The sequence below is a fragment of the Mandrillus leucophaeus genome, unplaced genomic scaffold, assembly GCF_000951045.1.
Source record: "Mandrillus leucophaeus isolate KB7577 unplaced genomic scaffold, Mleu.le_1.0 Scaffold224, whole genome shotgun sequence".
NCBI classification, from domain to species: domain Eukaryota; kingdom Metazoa; phylum Chordata; class Mammalia; order Primates; family Cercopithecidae; genus Mandrillus; species Mandrillus leucophaeus.
This window is the reverse complement of record NW_012102299.1, coordinates 2,875,542-2,891,942: the sequence shown is the minus strand read 5'-3', so window position 1 is coordinate 2,891,942 and position 16,401 is coordinate 2,875,542. Positions and strand designations below refer to the sequence as shown.

At 37.9% G+C, this 16,401-nt stretch overlaps 1 protein-coding gene across 1 annotated transcript; it reads left to right on the top strand.

Annotated features, from left to right (window-relative positions):
- Positions 1-15,455: 15,455 nt before the first annotated feature.
- Positions 15,456-15,875, top strand: PYDC2 (pyrin domain containing 2). Its single transcript, XM_011981344.1, has one exon. It carries the CDS (start codon positions 15,456-15,458, stop codon positions 15,873-15,875), a length of 420 nt encoding a protein of 139 aa, XP_011836734.1.
- The last annotated feature ends 526 nt before the right edge of the window (positions 15,876-16,401 follow it).

The window sequence follows — 16,401 nt, the reverse complement described above, 5'->3', positions numbered from 1 at the left end:
AATACCTATTTTGCAAGTTTTGAGGATGATGTTTTTGATATTTGCATTTGGGTAGGCAATGACATTACAACTGCCACCAGGCCACAGCAATTTTAAGATCCCACCAGTTTTAGATACATCTCAGCTTTATTTTATTGTACTCTTTAATTGATATATCATATTTTCAACAGGGCATATATGATATTTTGATATATGAATTTATAATATGTAATGATAAAATCAGAGTAATTTTGATATATATCTCCTCATTTATCTTTTTCTCTTTGTGTTGGTAAAATTACAGTTCTTCTCTTGTAGCTGTTTTGAAATATACAATAAGTTATTGTTAACTATAATTTTCCTATTGTACTATCAAATACTAGAACTTATTATTATTTTTTTTTTTACCTAATGATATTTTTATACATACTAAGCAACTTCTCTTCATTTTACTCTTTTCTTCTCAGTCTCTGGTAGCCACCATTGTACTCTCTACCTCCAAGAATTACACTTTTTTAGCTCCTGCATATGAATGGGACCACGTGATATTTGTCTTTCTGTGCCTGGCTTATTTCCCTTTGTATAATGAGCTAGAACTCCATCCACATGGTAAACGACAGGATTTTATTTTTTTTATGATTGAATAGTATTTTATTGTGTATATGTACCAAAGTTTCTTTATCCACTCATCTGTTGATGGACACTTAAGTTGATCCCACAGCTTTGCTGTTATGAATAGTGCTGCAATAAACATGAGAGTGCAGATACCTCTTCAATATAGTCTTTCCTTTCTTTTGGATATATACGCAGCAATGGGATTGCTGGATCAAGGATATTTTTGATCTTTGAGGAACTTCTATATTGTTTTCCGTAATGACTATATTACTTTATGTTCCTACCAACAGTGTACAAGCATTTCCCTTTCTCCATATCACCACCAGCATTTGTGTTTTTTGTCTTTTGGATGACAGCTATTCTAACTGGGGTGAAATAATATATCACTGTGACTTTGATTTGCATTCCCCGGATGATGAATGATGTTGTGCATTTTGCATATACTTATTGGCTGTTTGTATGTTTTCTTTTGAGAAATGCCTATTCAGGTCTTTGGTCCATTTTTAATCAGACGATTATTATTTTGCTATTGCATTAAATTTCTTATGTATTTTGCTTATTGATTCCCTATCAGATGGATAGTGTGCAAAAAATTTCTTCCATTCCATATTCTTTGTTTTGCAGAAGCTTTTTAGCTTAACGTAATATCATTTGTCTATTTTTGCTTTTCTTACCTGTGCTTTTGAGGTCTTACCCAAAAAATCTTTGCCCAGACCAGTGTGCTATGTTGTTTCCCCCAATGTTTTCTTCTAGTAGTTGCAAGTTTCAAGGCTTAAATTTAGGACTTTAATCCATTTTGAGTTGATTTTTCTATATAGTGAAAGCTGGGAATCTAGTTTCATTATTTTGCATATGGATATGTAGTTTTCCCAGTAGCAAGAGACTGTCTTTTCTCAAATATATGTTCTTGTCAACTTTGCCAAAAAGAGTTGGCTGTAAGTGCGTGGATTTACTTCTGCGTTCTCTATTTTGTTCCATTGATCTATGTGTCTGTTTTTATGTCAATACCATAAATAGTACCATATTGTTTTGGTTAGTATAGCTTTGTGGTACAGTTTGAAATCTGGTAGTGTGATGCCTCCAGCTTTGTTCTTTTTGCTTAGGATTGCTTTAGCTATTCAGTGTCTTTTGTGGTTCCATATGAATTTTAGGATTTTTTTTTTTTTTATATCTGTGAAGAACATCATTGGTGTTTTGTTAGGGAATGCATTGAATCTGTAGATTGCTTTGGGCAGTATAGACATTTTTAACAATATTAATTCTTTTAATCTATGAGCATGTAATATTTTTCCATTTCTTGAGATTTTTTTAAATCATAAAGTGATGTTTGAATTTTATTGAATGCCTTTTCAGCATCTATTGAAATGATCATTTTTTTTATCCTTCATTCTGTTGATGCAATGTAACTCATTGATTGATTTGCATATGTTGAACCACTCTTACATTTCTGGGAAAAATCCCACCTGACTGTGGTGAACGATATTTTTAATGTGTTGTTAAATTTTCTTTACTAGTATTTTGTTGAGGATTTTTGTGTCTACGCTAATCGGGGATACTGGTCTGTTGTTTTCTTTTTTGTTGTTGTGTCTTTGTCTGGTTTTGGTGTCAAGGTAATGATGGCCTCATATAATGAGTTTAGAAGTATTCTGTCTTCTACAATGTTGGGAGATAGTTTGAATGGAGTTGATATTAGTTCTTCTTCAAATGTTACCAAGATTCAGCAGTGAATTCATCAGGTCCTGTGCCTTTCTTTGACGGGGTCATTTTTATTACTTCTTTAATCTTGTTGTTAATTATTGGCCTGTCCAGGTTCTCTATTTCTTCCTGGTTCAATCTTGGTAGGTTGTATGTATTCGGGAATTTGTCAGTTTCTTCGAGGGTTTCCAATTTGTTGGTGTAAAGTTGTTCATAGTAGTCTGTAATGATCCTTTGTATTTCTGTGGTAACAGTTTTAATGTTTTCTTTTTCACTTCTGATTTCATTTATTTGTGTTTTCTAACTGTTTGCTGGTCTAACTAAAATTTTATCAATTTTGTTTATCTTTTCAAAAAATAACCTTTTGTTTTGTTGATCTTTTGTATATTTTTTAGCCTCTTTTATTCACTTTTTTTCCGATTTTTTTTTTTTTTTTTTTGAGATGGAGTCTCACTTTGTTACCTAAGCTGGAGTGCAGTGGCACATTCTCAGCTCACTGCTGCCTTCCAGGTTCAAGCAATTCTCCTACCTCAGCCTCCTGAGTAGCTGGAATTACAGGCGTGTGCCACCCCACCCAGCTAATTTTTGTATTTTTCAGTAGACATGGGGTTTCACCATGTTGGCCAGGCTGGTCTTGAACTCCTGGCCTCAAGTGATCTGCCTGCCTTGGCCTCCCAAAGTGCTGAGATTACAGGCATGAGTCACTGTGGGCAATCCTGCTCTGATCTTTATTACTGCTTTTCTTCAATGAATTTTGGGTTTGGTTTGTTCTTGCTTTTATAGTTCCTTGAAGTTTACCAATTGGTTGTTTATTTAAAATTTTTCCATTTTTTTGATGTAAGCATCTATCGCTAAAAACTTCCCTGTTAGTACTACTTTTATTTTATACCACAGGTTTTAGTATGTTGTGTTTCCATTTTCACTTTTTTCAAAAACTGTTTTTTTAATCGAAAGTAAGTTTATTAATAAGGTGAAGGAATAAAGAATGACTATTCCATAGGCCGAGCAGCCCTGAGGACTGCTGGCTGGCTCCTTTTATGATCATTTCTTGATTATATGCTAAATAAGGGATGGATTATTCATGAGTTTTCCGGGAAACGAGTGGGCAATTCCTGGCAGTGAGGGTTCCTTCCCTTTTTAGACCATATAGGGTAACTTTCTGATGTTGCCATGGCATTTGTAAACTGTCATGCTGCTGGTGGGAGTGTCTTTTAACATGCTAATACATTAAAATTAGCATATGACAAGCAGTGAGGACCAGAGGTCACTCTTATCACCATCTTGGTTTTGGTGGATTTTGGCCACCTTCTTTACCACAACCTGTTTATCAGCAAGGTCTTTGTGACCTGTACCTTATGCTGACCTCCTATGTCATCCTGTGACTTGGAATGCCTAACCTCCTGGGAATGCAGCCCAGTAGGTCTCAGCTTTATTTTACACAGCCTCTATTCAAGACGAAGTTGCTCTGGTTCCCACGCCTCTCACATTTCCCGCCTCCCTTTTACAAGGGAACCCTTAATCCTAAGAGTTGTAGAAGTGTAGCAGGACATGCTTCAGACAAAACTCCTCCGACACCGAGTTAAAGAAGGAAGGCGTTTATTAGGCGGGGGCATCGGCAAGACTTCTGTCTCAAGAGCCGAGCCCCCCAAGTGGGCAATTTCTGTCCCTTTTAAGGGCTCACAGCTCTAAGGGGGTGCACGTGAGAGGGTCGTGATTGATTGAGCAAGCAGGGAGTACGTGACTGGGGGCTGCATGCACCAGTAATTAGATCAGAACAAAACAAGATAGGGATTTTCACAGTGCATTTCTATACAATGTCTGTAATCTATAGATAACAGAACCAACTAGGTCAGGGGTCGATCTTTAACTACCAGGCCCAGGGTGTGGCGCCAGGCTGTCTGCTTGTGGATTTCATTTCTGTCTTTTAGTTTTTACTTCTTCTTTCTTTGGAGGCAGAAATTGGGTATAAATTGATATGAGGGGTGGCCTCCTCCCTTAGAAGGACAAAGATCCCTCTTCTGTAACTTCTTTAGGGTGAATAGGGGTGATGTTCCTGCCTAACTACTAGGATCTCTTGTATTCAGGGTAGAGAGGAGCTCAGTCAGAAAGCATCAGTATGTCGAGGGCCACTCATACTTCTTGAGTTCTGACAAAAGATGGTATCTAGAAGATTAATAACTGTTTAAGAAAACATTGAGGCCAGGCACAGTGGCTCACACATGTAATCTCAGCACTTTAGGAGGCCAAGGTAGGTGGATCACGAGGTCAAGAGATCAAGATCATCCTGGCCAACATGGTGAAACCCCATTTCTACTAAATGTACAAATACTAGGTGGGCATGGTGGCATGTGCCTGTAGTCCCAGCTATTCAGGAGGCTGAGGCAGGAGAATCGCTTGAACCCGGGAGGTGGAGGTTGCAGTAAGCTGAGATCATGCCACTGCACTCCAGCCTGGCCACAGAGCAAGACTCCATCTCAAAAAAAAAAAAGAAAAGAAAAGAAAAGAAACATTTAGTAAGCATTTCCTGCATTTGTACGCAAAGAGTACAACAGCAATATATTCCACAACATTAAAGCAAAATAATTAAAATTATCCCAGGTAAACTAAATAAGAAGGCTTTCTATGAACAGGGTAATTATTGGAACCAAGCTAATATAGAGTTGCTAGCCAATTCCAATATGTGCCCAGAATTATAATATTGATCCAGATTTTTCACATTACCTATCTCTCTTGTTTCTTCTGAGCTGCAATCAGAGATCACTGGTTGATTCACAAAAATAAGTAGTGCCAGTCTAATTTACGGAAAAAAACTCAAAAACAACTGATGAGACTAGAATTTAATAACAGGCATACCATAGATTTTGAAACAATTTTTCTCTCTCCAATCTTCTATTTTTACTGAAGACAAATTATGGTAAGACCGATTCAATTCATTATGCTTGGTCTGATTATTTTTATAAAGTACAGAAAGAATAATTATTTTTCTAACAGGTTTTCTTTTTTTTTTTGTCTCACTCTGTCACCCAGGCTATAGTGCAGTGGCATGATCACAGCTCACCGTAGCCTTAACCTCCCTGACTCAAGCTGTCTTCCCTCCTCAGCCTCCTGAGTACTATTATTTCTTTTCTCTTCTGGTTGTATATTTTCAATAGTTCATCTTGGAGCATGCTGATTCTTTCTTCTATTTGATCAATTCTGCTGTTGATATCTATTGCATTTTTCATTTCATTTATTATACTTTTAAGCACCAATATTTGTTCAACTTTTAAAATTACTATTTCAATTTCTATTAAATTCCTCTGATAGATTTCTTAATTGATTCTGTGTTTTCCTGAAGTTTGCTGAGCTTCCTGAAACAGCTATTTTGAATTATTTGCCTGAATAATCACATATCTCCATCACTTTAGGGTTAGTCTCTGGTACCTTATTTTGTCCACTTTGTACTGTTATATTTTCCTTGAATGTTCCTGATGCTTGCTGATGTCTGACAGTGTCTTTACATTGAAGGATTAGGTATTTATTTTAGTCTTCACAGTCTGGCTTTGTTTGTACCTGCGCTTCTTCAGAAGGCCTTCCAGTAATTCTAGGCTGACTAACTTTGTGTGCCTTCAGACTGTGATCACTACAGTCATCACGGCACTAGAGGACGGTCTAAGCCCAGGCTTGCTGTGAGTCTTGCAAAAAGGTCTAAGATTAATGTGGCTTTTTGGTCCAGATAGACTTGGGGAAGATCTAAGGAGGCTACTAAGGCTGTCTGGGAATGTTGGCCAGGAATTTGAGTTCAGAAGATTGTCCCCAGTGGCCCAGGTGAATGTTCTTCACAGCAGGCATATGTACAAGTGGATGAGTCCCTGACTGCAGTGAAAGTGTCTAGAGTTGAGCTTGGGGTCCTTCAGGATCTGCAGGTGAGCCTATCTCATTGGCCTAGACAGGTGAGTGTCACTCAGCAGGTCCTTGCCCAAGTAGGGGTAGTTCCTTGACTGCAGCAGGAGGGACCAGAGATGAGACGGGGCCCCCTCAGAATCTGCTGTGGAATGAAGGGGAATATGTATGTTACATTGACTCAGATGGGCATGCATCTCCCAGCAGATCTCTGTACAGATGACATAGTTTCCTGAATGCAACAAGAAGCTTACAGTGAGTCCCCTTGGTATTTGTTGTGGGACAGATGCTGAAGAGCCTAGTCTTGGCTCAGAGGAGTGTGTGTCACTCAGCAAGTTCTTGAATAGATAAGATAGTTCGTTGACTTCTGCAAGAGGTGCTGGAGCTGAGACTGGACCCGCTTGGGATCTGCTGTGGGAAGGATGCTTAAAATCGTGGTCTCACTGGCTCAGTCAGGTTTCTCCCAGCAGGTCTCAGCACAGATGGGATAATTCCCCAACTACAGTGAGAGAGGCCAAAGCTGAGACTGGGTCCCCTTGGGACCTACTGTGAGATAGAGGTTGGCATGCCCATCTGTGAGGCTTAGACTCCCAGGCTGGAGGATATGGGTGAGTCTCCCTCTGGATCCTTGTGTGAGCATCTCTGAGCTGTAAGGTCAGCTGAGGAAGGATGGAGCAGCACCACAGGATAACTTTCAGGTTCACTGCTGAGACCAGTGTCAGTGGGCAGGTGAGAGCCTTTTTACCAAGGCACTAGTGTGCGAGATTCCTTCTGGACGTCTTGGCAGATCGTTTTGGTTCCAGGCTCAAGAACAAATGGAGCTTTAGCCAAACTCCTTGAGAGACTTGGCAATGAACCCAGAAACAAGCTTGGTGGGGCAGATCAGCCACCTGGGTGTTGGTCTGCATAATCAAAAACAACCCTAGTAAGTCTTAGGCTTCAATAAGATTTCACAAATTCCTACTTGGCTCCTGAGGCTCCTGAAGAGAGACTGTTGACTGTAAATAGGTACAGAATTCTTGTTGCTTGTATTTTTCAGTAGACACGGGGTTTCACCATGCTGGCCAGGCTGGTCTTGAACTTGCTGTGGAGGCATATGAGTGGGTTACCTTCTACTCTGCCATCTTGGTGACATCACCTCAACACGTCCCAATTTTAGGAATGTTAAAGCTGTGGAGAAATACATATCTTTGACTAGATGAAACTTCCTATTTTTGGTTCCATTCAGACCCCTGACAACATTTAAATCTCATTTATTGTATTTTATTTTTACTCCTAATTATACTGCTTAATATACTTACCTGGTTCTTAAAGCCATAACTCATCAAAAGGAAGAACTTTAGAAGTGCAAAGATTTAAAATTATTTGTGTATTGCTTTACAATTTGAAAACTGCTTTCGCATGTCCAAACTAATTCAACAACCATTTTTTATTTTACCATAAGTAGTACCATTTTGGGTACTATTATTATCTCCATACCCACTTTACAGATAAGGAAACCGAGATTCTAAGTGAGGTTAAATGATAAGATGCTGAACATTAATACCTGCATAAATCTTAATTCGAATGTAGCCTTCGTGATGCCAAAATGTCTGCTCTTTCCACTCACTTTTCTACCAATAAGGAGGGAGTGAACGCAAGAGAAGGCATTGCCAGCATTAGAGAATGAAGATCAAAGCTACACAACCTCACAGAAATGCAAATGAACAGACAATATGTATATAGAAGAGCTCAAAAGACTACTTTATTAAAAATAAAGCAGCCTAAGGTCATTAAGTGTTGAAGTAAACAATGTTAGGCCCCTGGGTATCTATAGTAGATGGTCATGATGTTGATTTGAGTAACTGAGATGAAGTTAACCAGTACTTATTTTTCCTGCTATTTCTTTTTCAATAAGGAAGGAGTTCGGTTTAGAAAGTTCAACATCCCAAGCGGTTAATTTAATAATTATTATTTAGAAAATAATTTTCTTTGGATTTTTTTATATTCAAGATATGAATAAGTTATCACACATGTTACATTGCACTGCAGTAATTGTGACTTTGACAATCTAATGTCTTCATTATTATTTTTCTGATTATAAATGCTTTGTATTTATACGCTTTATAGATTATTTAAAACATGGAGAAAGGTATAAATGAACAGAAAGTAAATGTTGAATTAAAAACTAAAACCAAAATAAAATCTAAACACCTAAAGCTCACCATTGTTAAAATTTGGCATATCCTTCCAGATTCTTTTTTCATGCATTCAGAAATATAACTGATATCATATTAAAAGTATTTAGTATCATGCATTTCTCTACAGACATAATCATAACCTACATAGTATTCCACTGTAAATAATAATACCTGGTAGTATTTTTAATGGAATAAATTTTATAAAATAATTGTATAGATGATGTTTGACATCTAGAAAGCAGGAGTAAAGACTATTTTCCTATTGTCTTTCTTAAATGAAAATGGAAAAAGTTTAGTACACACTGGGAGCTGCCTGGGTGAACAGTTCCCTGGACGTTTGTTATTTCCTTGTGAAGGCACAGACTGGAGTATGTGAGTGCTGCCCAGGGATTGTGTCCTATGGCATGGTGTCATATACCTCCCTGGTGGACATTCTAATTAGGGAACATGATCCTCCTTTGGTAGAAGGATGCTCTGCTTGTCATACGTTTAAAGCAGGAATAAAAGACTTCCTTTAGAACCAGCTTTATGCCAGCTCAGGGTTATAATTATTCAGCACTTTGGGGGAATTTCTTCAAAAGGTTGAATTTGAACAGGCATCACTTGCCTCATCATTTTTAGATGTTCATCTTACATTTTTGAAGTTTTGTTCTGTATATTTGAAATGATTTCAGTGTAATTGGATTCAATTGAGAGATTGATGTCTATGAGTTTGATGTTTGAGGCCATGGTAGAACAATTTAGTATTTTACTATTACTTTTTTCTATAAAATTGACTTGAAAGGTTCTAAAATCATATTTACTGCATAATTATAACAGTTAATCTGCGCTACCCATGAAGTAGAGAGCTGAGGGAAGTGTGAGCCTATTGTGAAGGATTAGAATAACGGGGAGCTTGGAGTATGCCTTTTCTGCCTGATGTCTGCTTAAAATAGTCTTTCTCAAAAGCCATTATCTCCAACTCTCTGTGCTGCTGCTTCCATCAGAAGACTCTTCACTGTTTAAAAGAGTAATATTCCTAATAAAAACCTTCATACTCCTTTGTATTTCCTCTAATGCATCTGGTAAACATGTGTAAGCTTAGACAATGTCAGAAGCTTTTTAATGTCTTTTCTATGTTTGAAGATTTCCCTCAATTTTATTGTGTCCCTATTCTCAATGCAGAATCCAGAAATTTGTCCTCCCAGCCTTTTTTGGAGAAGGGATAGAGGCATGCGACCTGAATATTCCCAACCAGGAACATCTTTAGAAAACTTTGATTCACAAGAGAGAATTTGAGGAAGTCATCACCCTCATGCAAACTAGATCAGGTAAGCCTGATGACTGAGGAATATGGCTTTTGGGGAGTGATGTTAGAAATTTGGCATCCAGCTCGCAGTGCAGCTTCAGTACCTGTCTCCTTTGGCAGAAACAGTGTGGTCTGCATGAGTAGTCCCTGAATCTTGCTGTTGGTTGGACATCTTCCAACCCTGACTCCCAGCTCAGATATGTTTTCAGCAAAGCTGATTTTTTTCTGTAAAAAAAAAAAAATGTGTGGTTTGCAATCCTAAATCCCGAGAAATACACCATATCCCCCTACCCACTATGCTATCCCCCTTTTCCTCTCCAGTGTAAGGCTCTGCCTTATTCTTGTTTATAACTTTCCTCATCTTTATCCAGCACAGTCTTGCATAATTTCTCAGGGCTTACAAGTATATCAACACTGCAATTCTTTTTAGTCAAATCAAATTAAATTAGTAAGCACCTCAGGCACCTCTGTAAGGGTTGTTTACTTATTTTTTATGAACAAAAAGTTTTCTCTTGTACTCTTTATAAATAATACTTTTTGAAAATTATGTTTTTAAATTCATGAGCAAAATCATCATCTCTGTATAATGTGAGCACAGATTTTTCTGGACGGGACTGGTAGAGGGAAAGTGGAACAGAAAGATTAATGTAAAAGGGGAAATCCATATGATTTCATAGGCCTAAGTAAAAATGAAAAGTTACAATTTAGATTAAATGCTTCAGTTTAACAGTCACATTTTGTTTGTCCTTATCTAAGTCAATGTGGCATAATGGAAACACACAAAAAAATGTGAGATGATTCTATTCAATTCCTTCTTTCCTTAGCTCTGTGATTTTTGATAAATTATGGTTTTTGAAACTTTGCTTTGTTCATTTTCAAAATGAAATTATAACACACTGTCCACCTGAAAAGCTTGTTATGGGGGCAAGAGGGTGAAGGTAGCATTTGGATAGTGCTTTATAACTTGTAGGAAGGATTATAAGCATTGTTATTTCCAGTGCTTACTTTTTTTTTCCTGTAGAATACTATTCATCTCTTGAAAACCTTCTAAGTGCTTCAGAGAATTTAGGATTAAAGTAGGGAACATACCATGCTACACATCTCCTTACTTAATATAAACTTGCAATTTTCATGGATATGTATAATTGGGAGACCATTATAGATAAGAAAATATACCAACATCTCATAATTAGTAATAACTCAAATCTAACCTAAATAGCTACCAAAAAGAGAACACTACTATTTTTTTTTTCTTAGAACTGGGAACCAGGGGATGAAATTTGAGGTATAACTGGATTCAGGGACTTAAACACTGTCTTTGACAGCCTTTCTCCTGGACTTTGATTCCTGTTGATTTTCATTTGGTCTCTTTGGGTGTGGGAGCAGAGTTGACTACTGGAAGCTCTAGACTTACACTCATTCAGTTTAGTAAACCCAACAGAAAGTGAGGCTTTTCCTGATAGTGCCAGCAAAGTTCCACGCGTTTTCATTGTCCCAGCCTGAGTTGTGTGCCTATCCCTGATCCAAACAGATCAGGGGGGTAGAATATTCTCTTTGGTCACATCTGAATCACATGCCCAAATACAATAGCTGGTGGAGTCAGCAAGTAATTTTTGAAACTTGGTGACTGAGAATGGGTGGGAGGGGAGATTCACAAAGAGAGACTAGGCATAAAAATTATGCCCATTTAATACATTTTGGGAAGGATCTATGGCCAATGTATTAAGAAACTTATGTAAAAAGTACTTTAACTTGCCTGAATGAAGTCTTGTTCTCTATAGTTATCTCTGATTTAGTAATCAGTAACTTAGACACCATCCCTATTATCTCTAGGGCAATAGGCTATTTTTACAGAGTTGCTGACCATATAAATCACATTATAGTGCTCATGGTACCATCAATGTGGACAGATGCATAGAGAGTATTTCTAAAGAAATGCTCATAGAAGAGAGAAAAACATTAAAGTGATTGCAAGAAGAAAACATTGCAGAATGTGGACATGTGTGGCCTACTTTTGTGAATTTTTAATAAAGGGTTTCTGGCATGTAGAACTGCCATGTCTTCATTAGGATAATGTGGAGGCTGCTACCAAGTAGGACACATATTCCGTATGACCCAGGGCACCACTGGGAAGAAAGGACTCTGAGTGTATTAGTTTAAAGCATGATGCTCCCTTCCCATAACACACAGTAAAAGCCAAATGCAGGATTTCCTAACATGAAAAACAGATATGCAGAACTGGGCAGAGACCTGATTTTGAATTGGAGCATGTGAATGTTCATCTCAATTTTGCCAAGAACTTGCCATGTATCCTGGGGCACATCCTCTTTCCTGACTTGACCTTTGTTTCTCAATTCAAAGATTCAATTCAAAGATTTGAACTTGGCCAAGCACGGTGGCCCACACCTGTAATCCCAGGACTTTGGGAGGCTGAGATGGGTGGATCACCTGAGGTTAGGAGTTTGAGACCAGTCTAATAACATGGTTAAACTCTGTCTCTACTAAAAATGCAAAAAAATTAGCCAGGTGAGGTGGCAGGTGCCTGTAATCCCAGATACTTGGGAGGCCAAAGCAGGAGAATCGCTTGAATCTAGGAGGCGGGGTGTGCAGTAAGCTGAGATCGAGCCACTGCACTCTAGCCTGGGCAACAGAGTGAGACTTGCTCGTCCACCAAAAAAAGGTTTGAACTTGATGATACCAAGAGCTACTTCCTGCCCAATGATTTTATCTTAGTAAAAATTCTATGTTTTGATTCTTTTTGAAATATGAATTAATTAATGCAAGTAATACATTTGTGTGGTTCAAGATGTATAACTATCAAAGAAGCACTGTGAATACCTCCCTTCCATTCCCATCTGTATCTACCATGTTCTGTACTAATTTCTACTTTCGCTGATTTTTAAAATATCTTTCCAGAGTTTCCTTATGAAAATTCAAACAAATATAATTTATATCCCACCTCCTATTTCTCTCACAGGAGTTACATGTGCCTTGTATTTTTTTTTTTTTCTTGAAATGGAGTTTTGCTCTTGTTGCCCAGGCTGGAGTGCAATGGTGCGATCTTGGCTCACCGCTACCTCCATCTCCCGTGTTCAAACGATTCTCCTGCCTCAGTCTCCCAATTAGCAGGGATTACAGGCATGCGCGATATGCCCGGCTAATTTTGTATTTTTAGTAGAAATGGGGTTTCTGTATGTTGGTCAGGCTGGTCTCGAACTCCCGACCTCAGGTCATGTGCCCATCTTGGCCTCCCAAAGTGCTGGGATTACAGGCATGAGCCACCGCGCCTGGCCAGCATGTGCCTTTTTTTTTTTTTAACTGAATATATCATGGACGTTTTTACATATCACTATGTAAGCCACCCTTCATCCTCTATTTAGCCTCTTGCTAAATACAACAGATCCTCAAATAAGATTTTTTTCAACATCATTTTGTTTAGCATTGGTGAGAAAAAAAAATGTTCCAAACAGTGGCCACTGTCTGTCTGGAGTTTGCATGCTGGCATGCTCTGCTCATGTCTGCATGGATTTTCTCTGTACTCTGCTTTCCTCCCACATCCCAGAGATGTTAGGTTAATTAGTGTGTCTAAATACTCGCAGTCTGGGTGAGTGTACCCTGTGATAAGATGACGTCCGGTCCAAGATTTGTTTCCACCTGGCACCCTGAGCTGCCACATAATAAGCTCAGGCCACTCACAACCCTGAATTGGAATAAGTGGATAAAAAATTATCTTACTTGTTTTTGTTAATCTCTTAAAAATACATGTAGAGCTCACATTTATTTCTATGTTTAATATTAGAAGTGTTTGGGTTTTTGTTTAGAACTTTGGTGATGTTTTTGTGACCAGCATGCCATAGGAATTTAACTCTTGCTTGTATGAGTTAGCCTATGAAAAAATTGTTTCTGTTATACATCATTTCATTCAAAGTTGCGGTTTCCAAGAATCTATTGAGGACATTAAGTGAGTATTTTGTTCTTAGAAATAATGCTACGCAAGCAGACATACCTGTAAGACAAATACTAGAGGTGGAAAAGCCAGGTCAAAGACCAAATGCTCTTGTAGTTTACATTTTTCAGGACTGCCTTCTCTAGGGTTCATGCAAATTTATACTCAACCTGAAACATGCACTCCAAAAAATACAAGCAAATTGAATACAGTGACCTATAGAAAGAATTGTACACAGTGACCAAGTGGGATTTATCCCAGGATGGCAAGGTTGGTTTGAACATATGAAAATCAATTAATATAATTCATCATATCAATAGAATAAAAACAAAAATTAAATGATTATCTCAATAAACACAGAAAAAGCATTTGACAAAACCCAACTTCCTTTCATAATAAAGATACTACCAACTGGAAAATAGAAGGGAGCTTCCTCAGTCTGATAAAAGTCATCTATGAAAACTCATAGCCAAAATTATATTTAATGGCAAAATGAATGCTTTGTCCTAAAATCAGGACCACCTCAATGCTATCTGCTCTTAGCATGACCATACAGCATTACATTAGTGGTGCTAGCCTTAGCAACTAGACAAGACAAGAAAGGCAACTGGATTATAATGGAAGTGAAACTATCTGTATTAGCAGATAACATAATTTTGTATATAGGAAATCCTAAAAAATTCACTTGAAACCTGTTAGAACTACTAAATTAATTCATCCAGGTTTCAGGATACAAGATCATATATAAAAATCAATTTTACTTCTACACACTTGTAATGAACAATCCAAAACTGAAATTAAAACAATTCCTTTTAGAATCATATCAAAAAGAATAAAATACCTAGAAATAAATTTTAACAAAGAAGTAAACCTTAGACTCTGAAAATTACAAGCCATTATTGAGAGAAATTAAAGATCTAAACAAGTGGAAAGCATCTCATGTTTATAGATTGGAAGACTTAATTTACGTAGTTAAGATGGCACTACTCCCCAAACTGATCTACATATTCAATACAATCCCTGTCAGAATCTCAGCTTACTTTATGTAGAAATGGGCAAACTAGTTAGAAAATTCAAGTAGTATCGCATAGACCCAGTACAGCCAAGATGATCTTGAAAACTAAGAGCAAACAATGACAATTCACCTTTCCTTATTTCATGACTTAATACAAAGCAATGGTAATTAAGATAGTGTGGTACTGGCACAAGGACAGACATATCGCTCAATAAAACAGAAATGAGAGTCCAAAAATAAGCCCGTATATCTGTGGTCAACTGACTTTCAACAAGGGTTTCAAGACCATGCAATGGGATAAGAATAGACTTTTCAACAAGTGGTGCTTAGACAAGCAGATTTCTACATGCAGAAGAATAAATTTGGACCTCTACTTCATGCCATATACAAAAATTAACTCAAAATATATCAAAGACCCAAATGTAAGAGTTAAAGTTGTAATATTCTTACAGTAAATGATAGGGGTAATCTTTATGACCTGAGACTTGGCAAAAGATTCTTAGACATGAGATCAAAAGCATAAGCAACAAGAGAAAAATGGATAAATTTGGTTTCATCAAAATGAAAAACATTTGTGCCTTAAAGGACACTATCATTAAACTGATAAGACAACTCACAGAATGGGAGCAGTGATTTGCATATCGCATATCTAATGAAGGACCTGTCCCTATACTATGTAAAGAACTCTTACAACTCAGCAATAAAAAGACAATTAACTCAATTTTAAAATGAGCAAAAATCTGAATTACTATTTCTACTAAAAAGATATAAAAATATATGCTTATTAGTATATGAAAAGATGTAAGAACCAGCGGGTAGGGCCAGGCATTGGGAGAGCTCCCCACGCAGGACAAGATGGCATCTTCTGCACAGCTGGACTTCAACCTGCAGGCTCTTCTGGAGCAACTCAGCCAGGATGAGTTGAGCAAGTTCAAGTCTCTGATCAGAACAATCTCCCTAGGAAAGGAGCCACAGACAGTCCCCCAGATGGAGGTAGACAAGGCTGATGGGAAGCAACTGGTAGAAATCTTCACCAGCCACTCCTACAGCTACTGGGCAGGGATGGCAGCCATCCAGGGCTTTGAAAAGATGAACGAAACCCATCTGTCTGAGAGAGCTGATGAACGTCGTGTGATGCCCCTACTTTCACCCCTCCGGGATAGTGAGTTGATGGCTGAGCTAGATGTTGCTTTAGCCTTGGTTCTGCCTCTGTTTTACATGCACATGTCACTTAACCTTGTTATATATGAAATATCTATATCACCAGTATATTGAGAGAAATAAAGGTGAAATAATTCACATCCCCCCACTCAAAGGACTTTGATCCAAAAGGGCAGAGAAGAGTGGTAGATAAACAATAAGAGCACATGTGATAAGTGTCTTGAATGAGATATGGAAATAAGGCTAGGGGATTCCAGGGGATGGAAACATTCAAGCCTTCAAGAACGTCAAGCAATTCTGTATCAGTAGTTGGCATTTCAATAGACTTTGAAGGATGGAGAATTTGCCACTCTCGACTAGGGGAAAGGATGCCCAAGCGGAGGAACAGCATGAGCAGAAGTAGGAAAGTAAAGGGCAAGACAGTGAATAGTGACAAATTCAGTTTGATAAGGGTAGCAGTAGAGATTGTAGGGAAGGATTTTGTGCAGCTAAAGGAATGACAGGGGAGATTATCTTCACAAAGAATAGTCAGTCTAGAAGTCCTTTTAGGTAGTCCCAAATTTATAACCATAAACAATGGAAGAAGGACAGTACAAAGAAGAGCTCTACATAAGAAAGCATGAAACTGCTTCAGAATTGC

Excerpts from the sequence above, each read along its gene's own strand:
- PYDC2 (XM_011981344.1), top strand. The coding sequence starts at position 15,456 with ATGGCATCTTCTGCACAGCTGGACTTCAACCTGCAGGCTCTTCTGGAG.